At 36.6% G+C, this 23,770-nt stretch overlaps 1 protein-coding gene across 3 annotated transcripts in view; it reads left to right on the top strand.

Annotated features, from left to right (window-relative positions):
• Window positions 1–23,770, top strand: part of ECHDC1 (ethylmalonyl-CoA decarboxylase 1) — a 57,699-nt gene that overhangs the window by 25,934 nt on the left and 7,995 nt on the right. For all 3 annotated transcript variants that reach the window (XM_010594027.3, XM_003404226.4, XM_010593993.3), the window contains exons 3-5: window positions 11,101–11,243; window positions 16,594–16,646; window positions 18,158–18,238. In XM_010594027.3, coding sequence (XP_010592329.1) covers window positions 11,101–11,243; window positions 16,594–16,646; window positions 18,158–18,238 — 277 coding nt within the window. The remainder of the gene's footprint in view (window positions 1–11,100; window positions 11,244–16,593; window positions 16,647–18,157; window positions 18,239–23,770) is intronic.

The following is a 23,770-nucleotide window of genomic DNA, read 5'->3' as shown; positions in this document are numbered from 1 at the left end:
GTAAACATTGCCCTTGCCAATTTATTGACCTTTTCCTAATTCTTTGATACTGGTGAATACCTTCTATTTGCTAGGTAAGTTCTTGGGATATAAGAGTTCTATATTTAAAAGACCTGAAAGTCTAGGACATGTGGTAATTTGTCATTTTATGCTGAAGCTCTTATTTGAATTATGCTACCAAGGTGTTGTGCAAGACCTAACAAGTAGCCTTGCTGACCACCTAGCACTCTCATTTCAAGGTGATTTTATTAATCTCTGCTGGCCAGTTATGTACTTCATGGAGAGTAATTATATTCTTTAGTAGCATTTGAAATATTAGGCTCAAAAAATGTCTCAATAAATTATTGTGTTTCCGCTTTATATGAAATCATAAATATAGAGATAATTCAGTGGACTGTAAACTTTGTAAATTATCTGTGGTGGTTCTTTAAACCCAAGATGACTTTCCTCAGCAGAATTCAGGGCTGTATCTGTATACTAGAGCTGACCATTAGTATATGCATGTATATTATATGTATATATTATATGTATATAATTATATGTATATAATAAAACCCAGTGCCGTTGATTCGATTCTGACTCATAGCGATCCTATGTGTATAATGCAAGGCGCAAATATAAGCCACATAGATAATTTTAAATTTTCTAGTAGCCACATGCAAAAAAGTAAAAGCAAACAGGTGAAATTAATTTAAAAAATATATTTAATTCATTATATCCGAAATATCACTTTGACATAGAATCAGTAAAAAAATTACTAATGAAATATTTCCATTCTTTTTTACAAACTAAATCTTTGAAATCTGGTGTGTTTTTTATACTTATTGCACATCTCCATTTGGACTAGGCACATTTCAAGTGCTCAGTAGCTACATGTGGCATATGGCCACTTTATTGAACAGTGCACCTCCCTACCTTCAATTGGTTCCAAGAATAATATACATAAATTTTAATATTAGCCTAGGGAAAATAAAATTGGGAAAATAGGGCTGACCCAGAGTTAGACTAGAGCACTAGTTTTAATTTACTACTGAATAGCTACAAATAATAATTTGTAAGTAGTAAAGCCTTTTATTTAAATGGAAACAAATAATACTAATTTGATGCATGATATATAAAACTAATAAAAGCAGAGCCATTTTGATTTGGGGAGTAGCCTTCACTTAGGTTGAGTTGGGTTGGGAGATGAAGAGTGAGCCCCATACCCTGCAGGCCCAAGGTCTTTGAAAATCACCCAGCCAGTTACTTTCTGAGGTTCCTTTTGATTCATAAAAGTTTATTTTAAAATGTCAAAATGATGAATTTAAGATTATCTGCAAGTTACAGATTTTTCATACTCATGGCCAGCATTATTTTTTTAGAAGCTTAAATATTATGGATGATTGAAGCTCCACTTTTACCTATCCAGATTTATTCTTACCTCAGTGTGTTATTTTGGTTTCTCCTACTAGACTGAAAATTCTTTCAGAGCAAGAACTGTGTTTCTAAAGCATTAGAACATCCTTGGAAAGGATTACGATTTTATCTAGGTCATAATTAGCAATTAGAAAGGATTGCTGCACTAGTCATTTGTGAGTCACTGACATTAATTTAACATTTATTGTGGAACCACGCCACTACTGCTTACTTTAGAAAATCATAGTTCTTAACATTATAGGATTTACATTCCAAAGAAGTGTACATAATTTAATAGCACTTATTTATAAAGTTAGTTTTAGAACCTTGTAAGACATATTTTTTGCTAGTTTTAGCCTTCTACCAAGATCTTTATGTTGACTTCTAAAGCATTTTCCTAGGCAGAGAAAAGTCAAATCAGTCGTTTGAGAACACTGTGAACTTTATGAACTTCGAACATCACCAAAGGTAAATGTATCCAAAAGATAATGATTAGCAGATATTAAAATGACAGTCGTTGCTGGTTGCACTTTAAACTTGTCCATTTTAAACAGTCTCCAATAAAATTTCGGAATGACAGTCTAATCAAGAAATCATGGACTCGGTAGCTGGTCGATAGGCACCTTATTATCAGCCCGTGTAGCACTTGCACAGTATGCCTCAGGCTCCTCAGAGCATTGTGCCAACTCTGGAACAAGATGATATATAGTACTCTTTTTTTTTTTAATTGTGCTTTAAGTGAAAGTTTACAATTTAAGTTAGTTTCTCATGAAAAAACTGATACACACATTGTTACGTGACCCTAGTTGCTCTCCCTACAATGTGACAGCACACCCCTTCTCTCCACTCTGTATTTTCCCTGTCCAGTCAACTAGCTCCTGTCTCCTTCTGCCTTCTCATCTCACCTCCAGACAGGAGCTGCTCACATAGTCTTGTGTCTGCTTGAGCAAAGACACACATTCCTCACCAGTATCATTTTATGTCTTATGGTCCAGTCTGATCTTTGTCTGAAGAGTTGGCTTCAGGAATGATTTTAGTTTTGGGGTAACAGAGTCCGGAAGCCATGACTTCTAGGGTCCCTCCAGTCTCAGTCAGACCATTAAGCCTGGTCTTTTTACTAGAATTTGAGGTCTGCATCCTACTTTTCTCCAGCTCCATCAGGGATTCTCTGTTGTGTTCCCTCTCAGGGCAGTCGTTGGTGGTAGTCAGGCACCATCTAGTTCCTCCGGTCTCAGGCTGAGACTGTCTCTTGGGCTCATAATTACCTTGTGTCTTTGGTGTTCTTCATTCTCTTTTGCTCCAGGTAGGTTGAGACCAATTGATGCATCTTAGATGGCCACTTGCTAGTTTTTAAGACCCCAGCTGCCACTCACCAAAAGTGGGATGCAGAATGTTTTCTTAATACACTTTGTTATGCCGATTGACCTAGATGTCCCCTGAAACCATGGTCCGCAGACCCCTGCCCCTGCTACTCTGTCCCTTGAAGTGTTTGGTTGTATTTAGGCAACTTCTTAGCTTTTGGTTTAGTCCAGTTGTGCAGACTTCCCCTGTATTGTGTGTTGTCCTTCCCCTACCTGAAATAATTCTTGTCTACTATCTCATTAGTGAACACCCCTCTCCCTCCCATCCCACCCTCATAACCGTCAAAGAATGTTTTCTTCTGTGTTTAAACCTTTTCTTGAGCTCTTAAAATAGCAATCTCATATAATATTTGTCCTTCTGCAAGTAACTTCACTCAGTGTATTGCCTTCCAGATTTCTCCAAGTTATGCAGATTCACGTTCTTTATCGTTGTGTAGTATTCCATTGTGTGAATATACCATAATTTGTTTATCCATTCATCTGTTGATGGGCCCCTTGGTTGTTTCCATCTTTTTGCTATTGTAAACAATGCTGCAGTGAACATGGGTGTGCATGTATATGGTCCTGTGAGGGGTCTTATTTCTCTAGGATATATTCCAAGGAGTGGGATTGCTGATCATATGATACTTCTATTTCTAGCTTTTTAAGGAAGCACCGAATCTACTTCCCAAGGGTTGTACCATTTTACATTCTCACCATCAGTGTATAAGTGTTCCACAACCTCTCCAGCGTTTATTATTTTGTGTTTTTTGGATTAGTGCCAGCCTTGTTAGGGTGAGATGATATCTCATTATAGTTTTGATTTGCATTTCTCTAATAGTTGATGATCGTGAGCATTTCCTCATGTATCTGAATGTCTTCTTTGGTGAAGCACCTGTTCATATCCTTTGCCCGTTTTTTAATTGGGATATTTGTCTTTTTGTTGTTGAGGTTTTGCAATATCTTGTAGATTTGAGAGATTAGGCAATGATCGAATTTGTGGTAGCCAAAGTTTTTTTCCCAGTCTATAGGTTGTCTTTTTACTCTTTTGGTGAAGTCTTTGGATGAGCATTAGTGTTTGATTTTTAGGAGCTCTCAGTTATCTAGTTTGCCTTCTGATGTTTGTGCCTTTTTAGTAATGTTTTGTGTACTGTTTATGCCATGTATTAGGGCTCCTAGCATTGTCCCTATTTTTTCTTCCATGATCTTTATCATTTTAGATTTTGTATTTAGGCCTTTGATTCATTTTTAGTTAGCTTTTGTGTGTGGTGTGAAGTATGGGTCTTGTTTCCTGTTTTTGCAGATGGATATCCAGTTATGCCAGCACCATTTGTTAAAGAGGCTGTCTTTTCCCCATTTAACAGACTTTGGGCCTTTGTCAAATATCAGCTGCTCATAGGTGGTTGAATTTATGTCTGGATTCTCAATGCTGTTCCGTTGACCTATGTATCTATTGTTGTACCAGTACCAGGCTGTTTTGACTACTGGGGCAGTATAATAGGTTCTAAAATCAAGTAGTGTGAGACCTCTCACTTTGTTCTTCTTCAGTAATGTTTTACTTATCGAGGCCTCTTCCCTTTCCGTATTAATTTGTTGATTTCACTCTCCATCTCATTAAAGACTCCCATTGGAATTTGGATTGGAATTGCATTGTATCTGTAGATCACTTTGGGTAGGATAGACATTTTCACAATGTTGAATCTTTCTATCTGTGAACAATGTATGTTTTTCCACTTATGTAGGTCTCTTGGTTTCTTGTAGTTTTCTTTATGTAGGTCTTTTACATCTCTGGTTAGATTCATTCCTAAGTATTTTATCTTCTTGGGGGCTATTGTAAATGGTATTGATTTGGTGATTTCCTCTTCGAGGTCTCTTTGATGATGGAGAGGAATCCAAATGATTTGTGTATGTTTATCGTGTATCCTGATACTCTGCTGAACTCTTCTATTAGTTCCAGTAGTTTTCTCGTGGATTCCTTATGGCTTTCTGTGTGTAAAATCATATCATCTGCAAATAGAGATACTTTTACTTCTTCCTTACCAATTTGGATGCCCTGTATTTCTTTTTCTAGCCTAATTGCTTTGGCTAGAACCTCCAGCACAGTGTTGAATAAGAGTGCTGATAAAGGGTGTCCTGATCTGGTTCCCACTCTCAAGGGGAATGCTTTAAGACTCTCCATTTAAGATGATGTTGCTATTGGCTTTGTTTAAATGCCCTTTATTATGTTGAGGAATTTCCCTTTTATTCCTATTTTGCTAAGAGTTTTTATCATGAGTGGGTGTTGAACTTTGTCAAATGCCTTTTCTACATTAATTGATAAGATCATGTGGTTCTTGTCTTTTGTTTTATTTATGTGATGGATTACATTGATTGTTTTTCTAATGTTAAACCATCCCTACATACCTGGTATGAATCCCACTTGGTCATGGTAAATTATTTTTTTGATATGTTGTTGAATTCTATTGGCTAGAATTTTGTTGAGGATTTTTCCGTCTAAGTTCATGAGGGATATTCATCTGTAATTTCCTTTTTTTCTGGTGTCTTTTTGGTATCAGGGTTATGCTGGCTTCATAGAATGACTTTAGAAGTATTCCATCCTTTTCTATGCTCTGAAGTACCTTTAGTAGCAGTGGTGTTAACTCTTCTCTGAAAGTTTGGTAGAATTCTCCAGCGAAGCCTTCAGGGCCAGGGCTTTTGTTGTTGTTGTTGTTGGAAATTTTTAAATTACCTTTTCAGTCTCTTTTTTTGTTATAGGTTTATTCAGTTCTACCTCTGTTTGTGTTAGTTTAGGTAGGTAGTGTGTTTCTAGTAATTTGTCCGTTTCCCCTAGGTTTTCAAATTAGGGTATAATTTTTTCATAGTATAATGTTAGGATTCTTTTCATTTCAGTTGGGTCTGTGTGATATCACCCATCTCATTTCTTGTTCGGGTTATTTGCTTCCTCTACTGTTTTTCTTACGTCACTTTGGCCAATGGTTTATCAATTTTGTTGATCTTTTTAAAGAACCAGCTTTTTGGTCTTGTTAACTCTTTCAGTTGTTTTTCTGTTCTCAATTTCTTTTAATTCTGGTCTAATTTTTATGATTTGCCTTCTTCTGGTGCCTGAGGGCTCCTTTTGCTGCCCTCTTTCTATTTATTCGAGTCGTAGAGATTTTGGCCCTTCATTTTGGATGTGTGGTTTTATTGCTATAAATTGACCTCTGAGCACTGCTTTTGCCATGTTGCAAAGGTTGTGGTAGGAAGCGTTTTCATTCTCATTTGATTCTATGAATTTCTTTATTCTGTCCTTAATTTCTTCTATAAACTAGTAGTTTTTGAGCAAGGTATTGTTCAGTTTCCATGTTTTTTGTTTTGTTTTTCTTTTTCCTTGCTTTTTCTGGTATTGATTTCTGCTTTTATGGCTTTATGGTCAGAAAAAATGCTCTGTAGTATTTTGATGTTTTGGATTCTGTTAGGGCTTGCTTTATGACCTAATATGTGGTCTGTTCTGGAGAATGTCCCATGTACTTTGGAAAAGAAGGTATACTTGGCTCCTGGTGGGTGGTGTGTTCTCTATATATCTGTGAGGTCAAGTTGATTGATTGGGGCATTTAGATCTTCCGTGTCTTTATTGAGCTTCTTTCTGGATGTTCTGACCTTCACTGAAAGTGGCGTGGTGAAGTCTCCTAATATTATTGTGGAGCTCTCTCTTCATTGCTATTAGAGCTTGTTTTATGTATTTTGGAGCCCTGTCGTCGGGCGCGTAAATATTTATTATGGCTATATCTTCCTAGTGTATTGACCCTTTAATTATTATATAGTGACCTTCCTTATCCTTTGTGGCGGATTTAACTTTAAAGTCTATTTTGTCAGAAATTAATATTGCCACTCCTGCTCTTTTTCGATTGTTGTTAGCTCGATATATTTTTTCTATCCTTTGAGTTTTGGTTTGTTTGTGTCTTTTAAGTCTAGGGTGTGTCGCATATACACGCATATAGACGGATAGTGTTTTTTTAATCCATTCTGCCACTCTCTGTCTCTTTATTGGTGCATTTAGTCCGTTTACATTCAGGGTAATTATGGATAGGTATGAGTTTAGGGCTGTCATTTTGATGTCTTTTTTTGTGTGTGTTTGTTGACAGTTTTTTTCCAGTTAATTTTCTGCACTAAGTAGTTTTTCTATATATATTGTCTTCCCTCTTTTTCAATGTTGTTGCTTTTGTATTAGCTGAGTCTTTATGTTTTTCTTGTTTTTTATTTTGATGTATAGGATTGTTGGTTTCCTTTGTGGTTACCTTAATATTCACCCCTGTTTTTCTAAGTTTAAACCAAACTTTTATTTCTTTATATTGCCCTGACTTCCTCTCCATATGAAAGATCTATGGCTGTATTTTTTAGTCCCTCTTTTTTGATTTAATGTTGTCATCTTTTACATAATAACGTGTGTTTCCCTGTTTTGAGCCTTTTAGCTCTGATTTATTTTTGTGATTTCTCTAGGTTGATATCTGGTTGCTCTGTCCTGTGTTCTAGTCTTGGGTTGTTATTTGATATTATTGATTTTCTGGCCTTAGGACTCTAGTGTGTCTTGTAATTTTGGTTTTTGCAAATTCCCAAAACTTCTATTTATCTGGAGATGTCCTAATTTTACCTTCATATTTGAGAGACATTTTTGCTGGATATATAATTCTTGGCTGGCAGTTTTTCTCCTTCAAGGCTTTATATATGTCATACCATTGCCTTCTTGCCTGCATGGTTTCTGCTGAGTAAAAAAAAAAAAAAGTAGTCCAAGCTTATTCTTTTTTTTTCTTTCTTTCTTTATCAACTTTTATTGAGCTTCAAGTGAACGTTTACAAATCAAGTCAGACTGTCACATATAAGTTTATATACACCTTACTCTGTACTCCCACTTGCTGTCCCCCTAATGAGTCAGCCCTTCCAGTCTCTCCTTTCGTGACAATTTTGCCAGCTTCCAACTCTCTCTATCCTCCCGTCCCCGCTCCAGACAGGAGATGCCAACACAGTCTCAAGTGTCCACCTGATATGATTAGCTCACTCTTCATGAGCATCTCTCTCCTACCCACTGTCCAGTCCTTTTCATGTCTGATGAGTTGTCTTCAGGAATGGTTCCTGTCCTGTGCCAACAGAAGGTTTGGGGACCATGACCGCCGGGATTCCTCTAGTCTCAGTCAGACCATTAAGTATGGTCTTTTTATGAGAGTTTGGGGTCTTCATCCCACTAATCTCCTGCTCCCTCAGGGGTTCTCTGTTGTGCTCCCTGGCAGGGCAGTCATCGATTGTGGCCGGGCACCAACTAGTTCTTCTGGTCTCAGGATGATGTAGGTCTCTGGTTCATGTGGCCCTTTCTGTCTCTTGGGCTCATAGTTATCGTGTGACCGTGGTGTTCTTCATTCTCCTTTGATCCAGGTGGGTTGAGACCAATTGATGCATCTTAGATGGCTGCTTGTTAGCATTTAAGACCCCTGATGCCACATTTCAAAGTGGGATGCAGAATGTTTTCATAATAGAATTATTTTGCCAATTGACTTAGAAGTCCTCTTAAACCATGGTCCCCAAACCCCCGCCCTTGCTCCGCTGACCTTTGAAGCATTCAGTTTATCCTGGAAACTTCTTTGCTTTTGGTCCAGTCCAGTTGAGCTGACCTTCCATGTATTGAGTATTGTCCTTCCCTTCACCTAAAGCAGTTCTTATCTACTCCAAGCTTATTCTTATTGACTCTCCTTTGTAGGTAACTTTTCGTTTATCCGTAGCCGCTCTTAAAATTCTCTCTTTACTTTGGTTTTGGCAGGTTTGATTATATTTTTTGGTGACTTTCTTTTAGTATCTACCTTGTGTGAGTTCGATGGGCATATTGAATAGATATCGTCCCATCTTTCACAGTAACAGAGAAGCTTTTGCTGACAAAGCTTCAACATTTCTCTCTATATTTTCTGTTATCCCCCCATTCTGGTACTTCAGTCACTCGTAGGTTATTTTTCTTGATAGAGTCCCACATAATTCTTAGGGTTTCTTCATTTTTATAAATTCTTTTTTATCTGATTTTTCCTCAAATATGTTGGTGTCAAGTGTTTTATCTTCAGTTTCACTAATTCTGACTTATATTTCCTCAGTTTTGCTCCCATGACTTTCTATTGAGTTGTCTAATTCTGCAATTTTATTGTTAATCTTCTGAATTTCTGTTTGCTTTCTCTCTATGGATTACTGTAGCCTATTAAATTTGTCATTATGCTCTTCTCTAATCTTCTTAAGTTCCTCTAATGCTATGTCTTTGAGTTCCTTGGCTTGTTCTGCTAGTGGCCGGACCTTTTGAAGTTCTGTATATTAATCTTTTATGTTCTACATCTATTGGTTCCAGGAAGTTCTCTTCATCCAGAAGATTTCTTGATTCTTTGTTTTGGGAGCTTGCTGAAGCCATTATGGTCTGCCTCTTTATGTGATTTGATATTGACTCTTGTCTCTGAGCCATCAATAAGTTGTTGTATTTATTTTATATTCGCTTGCTGTGCCTAGCTTCTTGCTTTGTTTTGTTTTGATACGCCCAAATAGGCTGTTCGAGAGAGCTAGTTTGATTATTGGTGCCTTTGAAGCTCTAATTTCCTGTCAGCAGGTGGTTAGAGCTGTTACTAAGTATATGAGCCCAGGAGTCCATTTACTTTATTGTATGGATTCAGCTTAGGTGTCCAGATAGTCACCAAGTGTGTGGTACAGGCTCTCACCTATAGTCTTAGATTAGCAGGGGTGATTGGTGTAGGCACTGGTGTCTGGCTGCAATAGAGGGGTCACACTCCGAGCAAGGCAGGGGACTGACAACCGCGCCTAAGTGTCTATGAGGAAAGCGTGTCCCTGTACCCTAGAGTGCCTAGGTAGGTGGGTTTTGCAACCAGACTGTGGGCACCCAATGCTGTTGGCTGTAAGGACTGGGAGGCGCCACTTCTTGGACCACTGTCAAGGGTGGCTAAGTGGCATGGGTGAAGCCACCAGTTCTCAGGCCCCTGATGAGGGTAGTTGAGGATGCTGCTTAATAGGCAGAGTGATGTCAAATCCGCCTTTCCACCATGTAGCTGAAACAGTTGAAGTTAGACTTCAGGTATGTACCCTGTTGTACTGTGCTAATGAGGGCCTTCGCTGTTGAAATGGGCCCACACGGATCTATGCAGGGGTGAAAGGTATTCAAAGACTGTGGACCTCTTATGCCTGCCGCTAGGCAAAGGAGCCATTTCTACCCTGAGTTCCCAGTTTAGGGGAGTTGGCAGATTATTTTATTTTCCCGTTTGTTAAATTTGTTTTTTCTCCAAGGCTGGGAGGGTGGCTCAGGGCATGCAACAGGTCTTACTTCCAGCCCAGGGAAAGCAGACAGCAGTGAAGTTGGCTCGGGATCCTGTGCAGAATGGGGAGGAGTCAGTTAAATGGGAGTGAGTTTTTTCCAAAGGATGTTTTTTGGTCCTCGCAGTAAATTGGACTCAAGTACTTATATTATGCTAAGAGTGCCACTTTTCACTGATTCTGGAAACATGAGTGGATTCCCTGATGTGGGAAATGTGTCCTGAATGCCACTGCCTATCTCACCATGCTCGCAACAGAGGATCCAGCCTGCAGGGTGCCGGTTCCTACTGGATTAGGTCCGTCACTTCTGAACAGTCTTTCCCTCCACTTGCCACTCAGTCTTATTCCTCACCTTTGCCTTTGATGTTCAGGGCTCCTAGACTGTCATATATAATCGATCCACTTGTTTTTTCGGGTCTTTGTTGTAAGAGGGACCACCAGAAGTGTCTGACTACTCTGCCGTCTTGTTCCCGCTTCCATACTACCCTTTTCTTGAACTAACATCTTATTATGCTATCTCTTATGTAAGTAGAATAGGAATGTCACCTTTATTCTGTATACCATAGATTAATACCTCATAAAATCTTATAGTCATATGTTATACCCATAACTCTTAGTGAGCTTGTTAACAAAGACATTTAACATCTTTCACATGTACTACTGTGAATCAGATCTCTATGTTTTATTTTTGCTCTAAATAATATTTTTCCTTACCACCAAATCCTGCATTTTCCACTCCAAGTTCCTTTTTCCTAAGATAAATATAATACATTCTTTTAATTGTTTTACCTAGTCACGTATTTGTATGATTTCTTAATTGAGGTAGCTAGATAGATGCAACTAGCAAACTGTAAGCTATTTAAAAGAAGGGACTGTCATATATATCTCTTTCGTATACTTCGTAATACCAACATAGACATTTGAGAGATATTTAATAAATACTTGTAAAATATGAGTCCTGCTTGACATCTTACAGTTTCTAAATTATTTCTGTTTTTCTAATGTCTTATACATGTTTGTGATTTCCCTCTCTTCTTTCTGACAGGTGTTATGATGCTACAACTTCTAGAAAAAGTAATTGAATTAGAAAATTGGACAGAGGGGAAAGGCCTCATTGTCCTTGGAGCAAACAATACTTTCTGCTCAGGATCTGATCTGAATGCTGTGAAAGCACTAGGAACTCCAGAGGCAAGTGTTCTATGAAATATGCATTAGATTCTACATGTTTATCAGACGTCTGTGATTAAGATCTTTTTATTTTACTTAAGTGGTTATTATGAAGATACCAGTAACCAGTTGTTGTCAAGGCAGTTCAGACTCATAGAGATCCCATATGTGTTCCATAGGATTTTTAATGGCTGGTTTTTCAGAATTAGATCACCAGGCCAGAATTAGATTACCAGGCCTTTCTTTTGAGGTACTTCTGGGTGGACTCGTAGATTCCACCCAGAAGTACCTCCATGGGCTTGTAACTCAGAGTAGGTTTAGGACATACCTTAAACTGATTAACATAACAAACAAAACCCTATTCCCAAAAGGGATTACATCCACAGGTATAGGGACATGATTCAATCCGTAACGTAGACAGTTTTAAGAAAAAGCAATATTTTTTTTTATAGAGTATGTTTATGACGTGATGGTTTTAAAATTAAAAACAACTAGAAACAGTCTGTGTGAAGTCCTGATTATAGTCTACATGAAAAATGGAAATAATTATCAGGACCTTTCCATATACTGTTTCTAGTTCTATATAGATATGTGTAAAGTGACATTTAAAACGGCCTTGGGCTTTTGAGACTCATGCATGTGGATGAGTTGCAGCTGCACTTATAATCTACCCCCTCACAGCTGAGATACTGGGAGACTTCTGACATGACTGCAGTTATAAATGGTCTTTCTCTCAATGAAGTTTTTCATTATCCAGCATACTTACTCTTTGTTGTTGCAGATGCATCACCAGCATCTGCTTATTTGGTGAATTGGCTTTTCTTTTCTGAGAATGGTGCGATAACTGGAATATATGATGATTTTAGTAGTTGGATTATATTCTCTCCTAATTATAATAAAAATGTTTAAAATATTTACTAAATGACATTTTTAAAAAGATAATTCTGTTGGTGTTTTTGCCACTGTATTTTTTCAGTGTTTTGTAAGAAAGCTTTTTATTAATGAAAATTGCCAAAAACAACAACAACAAAATAGATAATGCTGTACTCATGACAGCATCAACAACCGTCAGCATTTTATTATGTTATTATGTTTGAGTGTGTCATTCTACTTTTTTTAAGTGCAGTTGTTACCTTAAGAAGTTGGTTTCATTTTGGTATCCTTTGTTTAAAGGGCAGGGAAACAGATTAAACTGTCCCTATTAGGTACCAGTGGTTAAGAGCTCAGCTGCTAACTGAAAGTTCGGCAGTTTGAATCTACCAGCCATTCCTTGGAAACCCTATGGAGCAGTTCTGCTCTGTCCTCTGAGATCGCTGTGAGTTGGAATGGACTTGACAGCAACGGGCTTTTTTGTTGGTTTATTTGTTTTTATTAGGTAGTTGAGCCCTGGTGGCACAGTGGTTAAGAGCTATGGCTGCTAACCAAAAGGCAATGAGTTTTTATTAGGTGGTTTTTAGTTGAGAAGTTAGAGGCTAGGAGATGGACTAGCATAACACAAGGATTAATCCTAAAAAGTTAATGGGACAAAGAAAAGAATAGAATAAGAATCTAATGTAAGTTTTAACCCATTCTTATGAATGATGCCACAGATGTTCTGTAGGCTACAACGTCTCTTTCCAGAAGAGAGAAGTAGTCAAAATCCAATTTTAAACCTCAGGATGTGAGGAATTTAAAAACCTGCCTACCTGGCCTTAAATGGGCATAATGCCTCAAGGAAAAGTCTGGCATTTTGGAAGCCATTATACCCTTCATCTTGCTGGAAGATAATATCCTTTGCCCCTGACTTCCCTTGTTACTTTTCTGTTAATCCATTGCCCCCTCAGTTCTCTGTGGCTTAAATGTCTATGGTGACCCCAGTATTCTTGTCTGACTTCTTTTTATGTTTTAGCCTTATTCATATATAGAAAAGCAATTTTAATTTTCTTTACAAACCCTTCCATGTATTTTGAGGAAATTAATAAATTCATTTAACAAAAAAGAGGCTCATTTATGGTTCTAAGATAAGATACCTTTTTACAGGCCGGGTATTTTTCTACTCAAGATGACAGTGGTTTAGAGCACATATAATTTTAGTAACGCTTTTTGTTACTTTGGCTGAACATTAGGCCTTTCATCTTCGTTATACTAGGAAGAGCTGGAGGAGTGGTTTTGGATCTTACATTATCTAAGTAGGATGAAAATAGCACCATCTGCATCAGTTCTCAAAATCTTTTATAGTACTACCTGCTTCCAGTTTCCATATATCAGAGCAGGTCTAGCTTTTCCCTGGTCCCTTTCCCTCAGTTTACTCTATCACAAGTAGAGGTTTATTTTTCATTGGCTTATTTTCTCCCTTGATCCATTGAGAGGATTAAGCATTTAACCATTGTTGGCTCAACTGTTCAGAGGGAAATTTTAATAATTTAAAACTTTCTTCTCCCTAGGTCATGTTGGCAAGTACAATTTAATCTCTGTTTTTGATACTTTTAAGGCCAAAACATACTCATTTGATTTCCAGTGCTATTACTGATATTTATAATAATGATAATAGATAACATTTTTGTTCTTTTACTGTGTCAGGTACTTTTCCATGCTTTGTACATGTCATAACTTATTTAATCATTACTAACAGCCTAATGAGATAGGTGCTATTTTTGGTACTATTTTACAGGTGAGGAAACTGAAACAGAGATGTTAAATAAGTTGTCCAAGTGGTTAGATTCGAACATAAGCAGTTGGGTTTCAGTTTGGGTTTTTAAAAATTTTTTTTGATGTTCTTTATTATTCCATACTGCCTCTAAACATTTTTAGTGTGACTTTTATCTTTTGAATGAAAATTATAATAGTATTCAGGCAGATACCTGATTCACATCCATTTCTACCAATTTTAGATACTTCCATCAGAACTGTAGCCCAAATCTACTAATACAAAATACCTGTTGCTGTCCAGTCAGTTCCAACTCATAGCGACCCTATAGGAGAGGTAGAACTGCAGCTGGTGGATTTGAACTGCTGACCTTTTGATTAGCAGCCAAGCTTTTAACCACTATGCCACCTACTTTACTGAGATAATTTAAAAGGCTTTATTGGAGAGGTTTTTAATAGAATATAAATCATTCTACTTTTAAAGCTTTTTAGCTCTTTGGCCTTGTGTTGATTTTCTCATCACTTTGTGATATAGACTGGCCTTCTTGATAACGCTTTAAATTAGGAAATGTGTACCATTATGGTTTTTACGTTTGCTTGGCTGCATTTGTTTTATGAATCAACATAGTTGTCCATCTAAAATTCATTTGTTTCAGTTAACTTCAACAATACCTAGTATATGCAAGACATTGTTAGCTGCTAGGGAAATATAAGGATAAAGAAAGCATACTGTCCGGCACTCAAGGAACTTATTGTCTAGGCCTAGCAAATGCCATCTCCCTTCTGTATGAAGCCTTCCCAGCTACCTAAACGTCCACCCTAACTGAAATGAATTGCTTCCTCTTTGGCATTTCTCTCAATTTTTTCAGACATTTCTTAATGTATTTATTATACTATACCTTGATCCTTGTTGCATTTCTGTATTCCTTGTAAGATTATTGAAGGCTGGGAACTTGGATCACATTTCATTTATTATCTCCCCCAACCCCTATCATATAGACATAATAAATGTGCTTAATAATGAATCCAAACACTTAATTCATACAAGACAATCTATAAGGTACAAAATAAAAATACCATGGAAACAGAAAGGAGAAATTCTTACTGGGGAACTTAGGAAAGCTTCACAGAAGAATATTCTTTGATCTAGACATTTCTTGAAATATGTAGAAGCAAGGACAGGTGATTCCAAATAGTCACAATGACATGGGGACAATAAGTGTAAAGTGTTAGCCGGATGGCAGATAGTTTGTTGTAGTTGAAGTAGGATGTTTGAATGAGGTATATAGTAGTCACTGAAGATAATATAGTTTGGATCAGGTGTTCCATGGTGTGTTGCCAAGAAATTTGAACTTTATTATTTTGGCAATATGAAATTACCATAGGAAGATTTATCAGCATACAAGATATATTAAAGAGAGGAGAGCGCGAGGGGAAAAAAAAACAAAAAACTAAATAGAGATACCAGTTGAGAAATAAGAAAGAAAGCTAAGGAATTGATATTAGAAATATTTCAAAGGAAGAATTGAGAGGGCTTATCTCAATTCAGTTAGTACTTCTGTCAGTTCAGTTAGTACTTGGTAACTAATTGGAATGTAGGGATCAAATATGATACCAAAATTCTGAGCCTTGTTGACCAGAAGGCTTTTTTTCACTAACTCAGAGCTCTTAACATTTATATAATCCTTTACAGAGTATCTGTATACATTTTCATCCTTCTAGCCATTCTTTAAGTCAAATAGAACAGGTACTTTTCCTGTGTTATGTATGAGGAAACTGAAGTTCATAGTTAAGACTTGTTCAAGTTCATGCTATTATTAAATGGTGACACTAAGATTCAAACCCAGCTTCTTTGACTCTAAGATTTTGCCATGTTGATTTTGAGGTATTGGCAGAATGTGGAAGTGTCTAGTAGGTTTTGAGACTCTATATAAAAACAGTAGTTAAAGCAATGGGAGTGGATGAAACTTCCAAGGAAGAATTTTTAGATAGAGAGGGGAAAAAAAATGCATTGAATTTGGGGGCAATACAGGCATTTAGGGCATTAGCTGAGTCCAAGGTAATCCAAGGGAAAAACTGTGAAAGGATAATCAAAGAAATAGAGAATCAGGAGTGAAAATGTCACTAAAAACCAAGAAGACAGAGTACCAAATTAAAGAAATTGGCTAAAGAAAGGTACTACATGTTATAGAGAGGTAGAGAAAGATGGAAATAAGAAGCTATTTAATTTGACAAATAGGAGATTATTAGAAACCTTTGAGGGAAGTCTTTTGGGAGACGGATAAAGACCAGATTACACTGGGTTGAAGAAAGCATGTGAGGTGAAGAAGAGGCAATGAATTAGACCTTTTTTGAGAAATAAATCTGCAGTTTGTGCACATACCAAGATAAAAGCTTCAAAGGTACAAAGAATCAAAATTTTAACATTATTTCTCCTGTCCTCCCATCCTTCTTTTATATATTTATATTCTTAAAGGATTTTAGTAACAGGTAGGTATGTCATATGCCGCTTCCCCTCAAGTTACTGAGTAGAGCTCCGTACTGACTGGGCTGTGTGATGGGAGGTACAATGTAGCATCATTGCATTTCAGACAGCATCAAAGAGTTTTACATAGAAACCTCAGAAAAAAGATCAGGTGTATTTTTTACCTTATTACTTTCTGAATTGTGAAAATATTTTAATTTTTAGTTTCTTATATAAATACATTTCATTATACTTTGTGTTTATGCTTATTCTTATTTAAAGGATGGAATGGCCTTGTGTATGTTCATGCAAAACACCTTAACAAGATTCATGAGGTAATGTATCTTTCGTTCTAAAATAGGACTTCTAAAAGACCAAAGGGAACTCCTCATTATTCCATTATTATTTGCACCAGTTAAAAAATAATAGCAGATTTTCAAATTATAATTATTCTCATAACGAACTTATTTCTTTGTGCCATGGAAGACAGCCATTTACATAAATGTAGGTGAAGTATAACACAAGTATTTAAAAAATAAGAGAAATGGGGGACAAAAAAAATTTAAGACATAGCTCTTTTTCCTAAAGAGCTTATATTACTAGCTATGTTAAGGCATAAAGACGTGGGGAAAGTTAAGAACTGATGTAACAGCAGAATAAAGACAGTATTTAAGAGTTGACAAATAGACAGTAACTGATATTCAAAACTAGCAGAATGTATAATAAATGGCCTGCATTCAGAGGAGAGAGAAAACAGACAATGAATTTGAGCAGGCTTTTAAAGCTCCCTGGAAACTCTATGGGGCAGTTCTACTCTGTCCTACAGGGTGGCTATGAGTGAGTCGGAGTCAACTCGACGGCACTGGGTCTGGGTTTAAAGCTACCTGGGGAAAATGGATTCACTTTGTGACTTAGGTGAAGAAGAAAAGGGAAAACTTGAGACTGGCCTGTCACTTGCTTTTGTGCTTACAAACTATGACATGCTTGGATGATTAGCTTCCCACCTCTATGTTCCAGACGTAGACAAATTAGAAATCACAAAAACTATGGAAATTCATATTCATAAGTCTTAAAAGACATTTTTTAAGGAAAATAATTCCTTTTATTTGGGGGCAGCGTGTGTTAAATTTTCAGTTACCTTAGACCTACAGCTCTGCATTTTGGTTAGTGCCTAAAAGAATTATTTTCAAAACATACTAGATTTACATTTTAATATTTACACATGCCTGCAAAATGGGTCTTTGCAGACAGGAAAAGTAAGAGATTTATTTTTACTGCAGAATCATTCCTTTTATTAGTCTGTGAGTCATTTCAGAAAATGTTGAAAAGATTTTTGATAGGAACCTTCATAATAACACAGTTGTAGCTCAGTCTTCTATACCACACTTCCTTTCATTGGCTAGCCCTCTTTTTCCCATCCTTCCCTTGATATCAATAAAAATGGACTAAGACAATGTCACGTAGAATTATTCTTGATGGACAACTGCTGGGAAATTCCAGGAGCTGGGATATGTACGAAAATATCCATTTATTTGGAAGAAAATTACATTGTGGCTATAGTTTTAAAAAATAGAAAATGATTCAGGGAGGTATTTTGGTAAACTTACATGATATTTGGTATGAATTATGTCTTCAGTATTATGCTGACATTTCCTATGGTGCACAGTCTCAGGGCTCCACTGATCTTTGACTTGTGTTTGTTATAAACACAGTCCAATAATTTCACTTTCCACTGCATCTTAAATTCTTTTATAACATTTGTAAATTAATATTGAAATTAAAATTTTAATATTTTTAATTAAAATTGAAACTTAAAATATTTTTCTTTTTTTTATTCAATATACAGACTTCCTTTAATAAGCGTTGCATTGGTTCAAGGACGGGCACTGGGTGGAGGAGCAGAAGTTACTACAGCGTGTGATTTTAGGTAGGATGAGCATTGCATTACTCCTTGCATAAATATAGTTAATATATGCTCAAATTTATTTTTTGCGTGAAAACCAGTAATTTATATATTTCTAAACAGAGTAATCAATTAGTGAATATTTTTATCCTATCATGAAAATAGATAATTTCAGTCTGTGTAGTATAACAACTCTCCAATTACTTTCTTACTGTGACACTTCAAAAATTAACAAAACAAAATTATTTTGAATAAAATAAATCATACTAGCAAGATCTCTAGGGATGGAAGCTAAGGAAATGCAGGAAACTTTAAGATCCAAAAGAATTATACGAAGAAAAGTAAACAGCTGAAAAAAAGAAATTGGAGAGAGAGAGAACTGCTATAGCTGAACTCTTACCAGTGAAAGGAGGTTTTCTGAGATCCGTTTCCTATCTTTACTTGATTTGTAGTAAGTTGTAGGACTTTTGGGCTGACGAGGGAATAACCCAAAACCCAGTGCCATCTGAATCCCTATAATCTCTGTTAGTGTTGGATAGCTGTCCTATGTAGGAGTGACATTTTTTCAAAACTGCTTTCTTGGTACCATTCCCGAGATCTACTTAACTCAGGTTTGAGGAGAACCAGTACAGTTCTCTTTGATCTGTAGAGACTCACATACTTGAGCCTCTTTATAACATGAAAGGTAGTATATAATAGCATAATTGGAGACAAAAATGACAAAACAGTAAAGAACCCTGGAGTCAGATAGGTTCGGTCCAAGTTTACCACTTTTATCTATTTGATTTTGAGCTGTTTGATTTCTCTAAGTCTCAGTTGCTTTATCTATAAAATGGAAATCTCTCCCTCAAATGCTCATTATTGTTGTGTGCCTGTGAGTCAATTCTGACTCATAGCAACCCTACAGGGCAGAGTAGAACTGTACCGTAGAATTTCCTGGGCGGGAATCTTTATGGGAACAGATTGCCAGGCCTTTTCTTCTGTGGAGCAGCTGGTGGGTTCGAACCGCCTACCTTTTGGTTAGCAGCCGAGCGCTTAACCATTGTGCCACCAGAACTCCGTAAGTCTTTATAAAAACCAAAATCCATTGCCATCAAGGTGATTCTGACTCATAGCAACCCTATAGGACAAAGTAGATCTGCCCCACAGGGTTTCCAAGGAGCAACTGGTGGATTCGAACTGTCTACCTTTTGGTTAGGGGCTGAGCTCTTAATCACTATGCCACCAGGGCTCCTAAATCTTTATAGATGGGTTTAAATGAGATATTGCTTATATAGGTTTTAACATAATGCTTAACCTAAAGTACACATCAATGAATGTTAATGATACTGCTTGGAGTATTAAGATTTCCTTGTGTTGTTCTCTCATTTGTAGAAGTGCCAGTATGGTAACATCTGGCATACTTTTAAACACATTAATTCTTGCATCATCTGAGATGCTTTTCCACTTTAAGGGTAACCCTGACTTTACTCTTTTTTTTTTTTTTTCATTCATTTTACAGTTGATCCTGGCAAAGATAAATGTTGGAATATCACTAAGAGTAGACTTGCAATGTTTAAAATTTGACTCTGCCTTTCAGACACTAAAGAAACAGTCGTCCTGATCTGGCATGTAGTGCTCTAGGCCAGGGAAAAAACAATGCGTGCAGGTGATGCATTCTGCTCTTTAGTTCCCTTTCAGCTCTGTTTCTTTAAATCATAAAAATTTTCCTATTTGCAAAGTCTATAATCTAACTCTTGTATTCTATATAATATACTGTACTAAAATGTTACAAAAGTAATTTTGAAAATATAAAAGATATTAGAAAAAGAAAGATCTACAATTAGGGCTACTAAAATATGTTTATTATTTAATCAAAGACTTCTCTCTTCCAACCTTCATGTTAACAGTTTTAGAAATTAACTTTATTAAAGTGTAATTTACATACAATAAAACTCACCCATTTTAATTGTATAATATTGAATGAATTTTAATGAATGTATATATTAAAAAAAAATTTTTTTTTTTTAATATACCATTGTAACCACCTCCACAATCAAGATGTAGAATATTTCTGTCAGTCCAACATGTTTGCATATACCCCTTCTCAATCAATCCCCACTCCAAGCCCAAGGCAAACCACTAGTCATTTTCTTTTATTCTAAATTAACTTTTTTTTAAGTTTCATATAAATGGAATCATATAGTATGTACTTTATTACATGAAATTCCTTCTTTCCATGTAATTATTTTGAGATTCATCCATGTCTTGATTATTTTAACCTCATAGTAAGGCTGAAAATCAGGTAGTGTAGGTTCGCTAACTTTGTCTTTTTTGCAAATGGGATACTTCACAGCAGTAAGAACAAATGAACTACAAATATATGCAGCAATATGGATGAATCTAGCAAGCATAGTGTTGAGCAAAAGAAGCCAAACAGACAAGAATATATACTGTATGATTCCATCTATATAAAGTATAAAAAAGGCCAAATCTTTGTTGGTGGAAATCAGGATAGTGGATACCCTTAGGGTAGGTAATGACTAGCAGCGGGCACAAGAAGAGCTAGTAACGTTCTATTTCTTGAGCTAGGTGCTAGTTCCATGGATGTGTTCAGTTTGTGAAAATCTGTCAAGGTGTACATTTTTTTGTTTTGTATACAGCATTATACTTCTAGTAAGATTTTTTTTAATTGTTACAACTGTTTTTAATAATATAAAGTTGTCTTTCATTTCTGTGATCAGCAGTTCATGAGGTATTCTAGTACATATATGTAAGTCAAAAAGAGTAGCAATGTTCTCTAACATTGGAAGGAAGATTTAGCACATATAATACAGAAATATGTATATTACTAAGTGAAAAATGTTTATGGTTTTCAGTCATTTAATATTGCCTTCACTGTACTGTGATTATGTATTCAAAGTGTTTACAGATTAGATGCTTGAGGAACATATTTCTGTGTAACCCACGGTAAAAAAAATTGAAAATCAACGAGCTTAAGAATCTATATTCAACCCTGACAATGATGACATTTTGTTACAATGAGCATAGTGCTCATTGCCACCAACCCTCTCCAAAACAAACAAGCAAACAAAAAAAGGCCCTGAATCTCTACAGCTACCTTCACCACAAAGTAGTAGCCTAGAAACATCTCTCAGTAAAGAGGAGGATGGTTACCAGGTTCAGTGATAGGTTTTTCTCTACAAAAATTAGATAAATTCCCAAAAACTTTGTAAGTTTTTGCTATTTTTATCATCTTTAGAATGAATAAGATGAAGAGAATTGATTAGATTTATTACAGCATCTCACTTTTGTCTGTTGCTGGACCAGCGTCACCTTGCCTCTAGGCTTATTTCGTATACTGAGTCACCTATGTTCTCTCATGGTACTGTTGCGCCCCCTTGAGCTCATTTACCTGTTACCCACCTCGGTTACACAGGTATACCTTGTTTTATTGTGCTTTGCTTTATTGCGCATCACAGATACTGCATTTTTTACAAATTGAAGATTTGTGACAACCCTGCATTGATAAAGTCAGTCAGTGCCATTTTTCCAATAGCATGTACTCACTTTGTGTCTCTGTGTCATACTTTGGTAATTCTCACAGTTTCAAACTTTTTCATTATTATTATATCTGGTATGCTGATCTGTAATCAGTGATCTTTGATGTTACATTGTAATTGTCTTGGGATACCACAAACCACACCCATATAAGACAGCAAACTTAAATATTGTTTATGTTCTGACTGCTCCATCGACCAGATGTTCCCTGTCCCTCTCTCCTCAGTCCTCGCTATTCCCTGAGCCACAACAATATTGAAATTAGGCCAATTAATAACTCTACAATGGCCTCTGATTGTTCAAGTGGAAGGAAGAGCCACATGTCTCTCACTTTAAATCAAAAGCTAGAAATGATTAAGGTTAGTGAGGAAGGCGTGCCAAAATCCAAGATAAGCTGAAAGATCGGCCTCTTGCACCAGTTAGCCAGGTTGTGAAAGCAAAGGGAAAGTTCTTGAAGGAAATTAAAAGTACTACTCCAGCGAATACATGAATGAAAAGAGTGAAACAGCCTTATTGGTGATAAGAAGAAAGTCTTAGTGGTCTGGAAAAAAAGATCGAACCAGCCACAACATTCCCTTAAGCCAAAGCCTAATCCAGAGCAAGGCTCTAACTCTATTCAATTCTGTGAAGGCTGACAGAGGTGAGAAAGCTGCAAAAGAAAAATTCGAAGCTAGTATAGGTCGGTTCATGATGTTTAAGGAAAGAAGCCATTGCCATAACATAAAAGTACAAGTTGAAGTACAGAGAAGCTGCAGCAGGTTACCCAGAAAATCTAGCTAATTGAAGAAGGTGGCTACACTAAACAACAGATTTTCGATGTAGATGAAACAGCCTTACATTGGAAAAAATGCCCTCTAGAGCTTTCATAACTAGAGAGAAGTCAGTGCCTGGCTTCAGAGCTTCAAAGAACAAAGGCTGACTCTCTTGTTAGGGGCTAACGCAGCTGGTGACTTTAAGTTAAAGCCAGCGCTCGCTTACTATTCTGAATACCTAGGGTCCTTAAGAATTACATTAAATCTACTGTGCCTGTGCTGTATAAATGGAACAACAAAGTCTGGATGACAGCACATCTGTTTACAACATGGTTTACTGAATAAAACCCACTGTTGAGAGCTACTGCTCAGAAAAAGATTCCTTTCAAAACATTACTCCTCATTGACAATGCACCTGGTCACCCAAGAGTTCTGATGGAGACGCACAAAGGAGATGAATGTTGTTTTCGTGCCTGATAACACCACATCCATTCTTCAGCCCGTGGATCAAGGAGTCATTTCAACTTTCAATTCTTACTATTTAAGAAATACATTTCATAAGGCTGTAGTTGCCATAGATAGTGATTCCTCTGATGGATCTGGGCAGAGTAAATTGAAAATCTTCTGGAAAGGGTTCACCATTCTAGATACCATTAAGAACATTTCTGATTCACGGGAAAAGGTCAAAATACCAACATTAACAGCAGTGTGAAAGAGGTTGATTCCAACCCTCATGGATGAGTACTGAGTTGCTGCAATCTCATGATAAACTTTAATGGATGATGAGTTGCTTCTTAAGGATGAGCAAAGAAAGTGGTGTCTGGAGATGGAATCCACTGGTACAGATACTGTGCACATTATTGAAATGACAACAAAGGGTTTAGAATATTACATAAACTTAGTTGATAAAGCAATGGCAGGGTTTGAGAGGACTGACTCCAATTTTGAAAGAAGTTCTAATGTGGGTAAAATGCTATCAAACAGCATCAGCATGCTACAGAGAAATCTTTCGTGAAAAGAATTGTTAATTGATGTGGCAAACTTCATTGTTGTCTTTTAACAAATTGTCACAGCCACCCCAACTTTCAGCAACCACCACCCTGATCGGTCAGCAGCCATCAACATCAACGCAAGATCCTCCACCAGCAAAATGAAATCCTTGACAACTTCAATTTTATCAACTTTCAGTATTATCAAAGTACAGTGATAGGCAGATGACACTGTACTTTGATAGTGCTTTCATGTAAACAAATTTAGTGATTTT

Source organism: Loxodonta africana, chromosome 1 (genome assembly GCF_030014295.1).
Source record: "Loxodonta africana isolate mLoxAfr1 chromosome 1, mLoxAfr1.hap2, whole genome shotgun sequence".
In the NCBI taxonomy this organism is placed as follows: Eukaryota; Metazoa; Chordata; class Mammalia; order Proboscidea; family Elephantidae; genus Loxodonta; species Loxodonta africana.
This window is presented reverse-complemented; position numbering and strand designations above follow the sequence as displayed.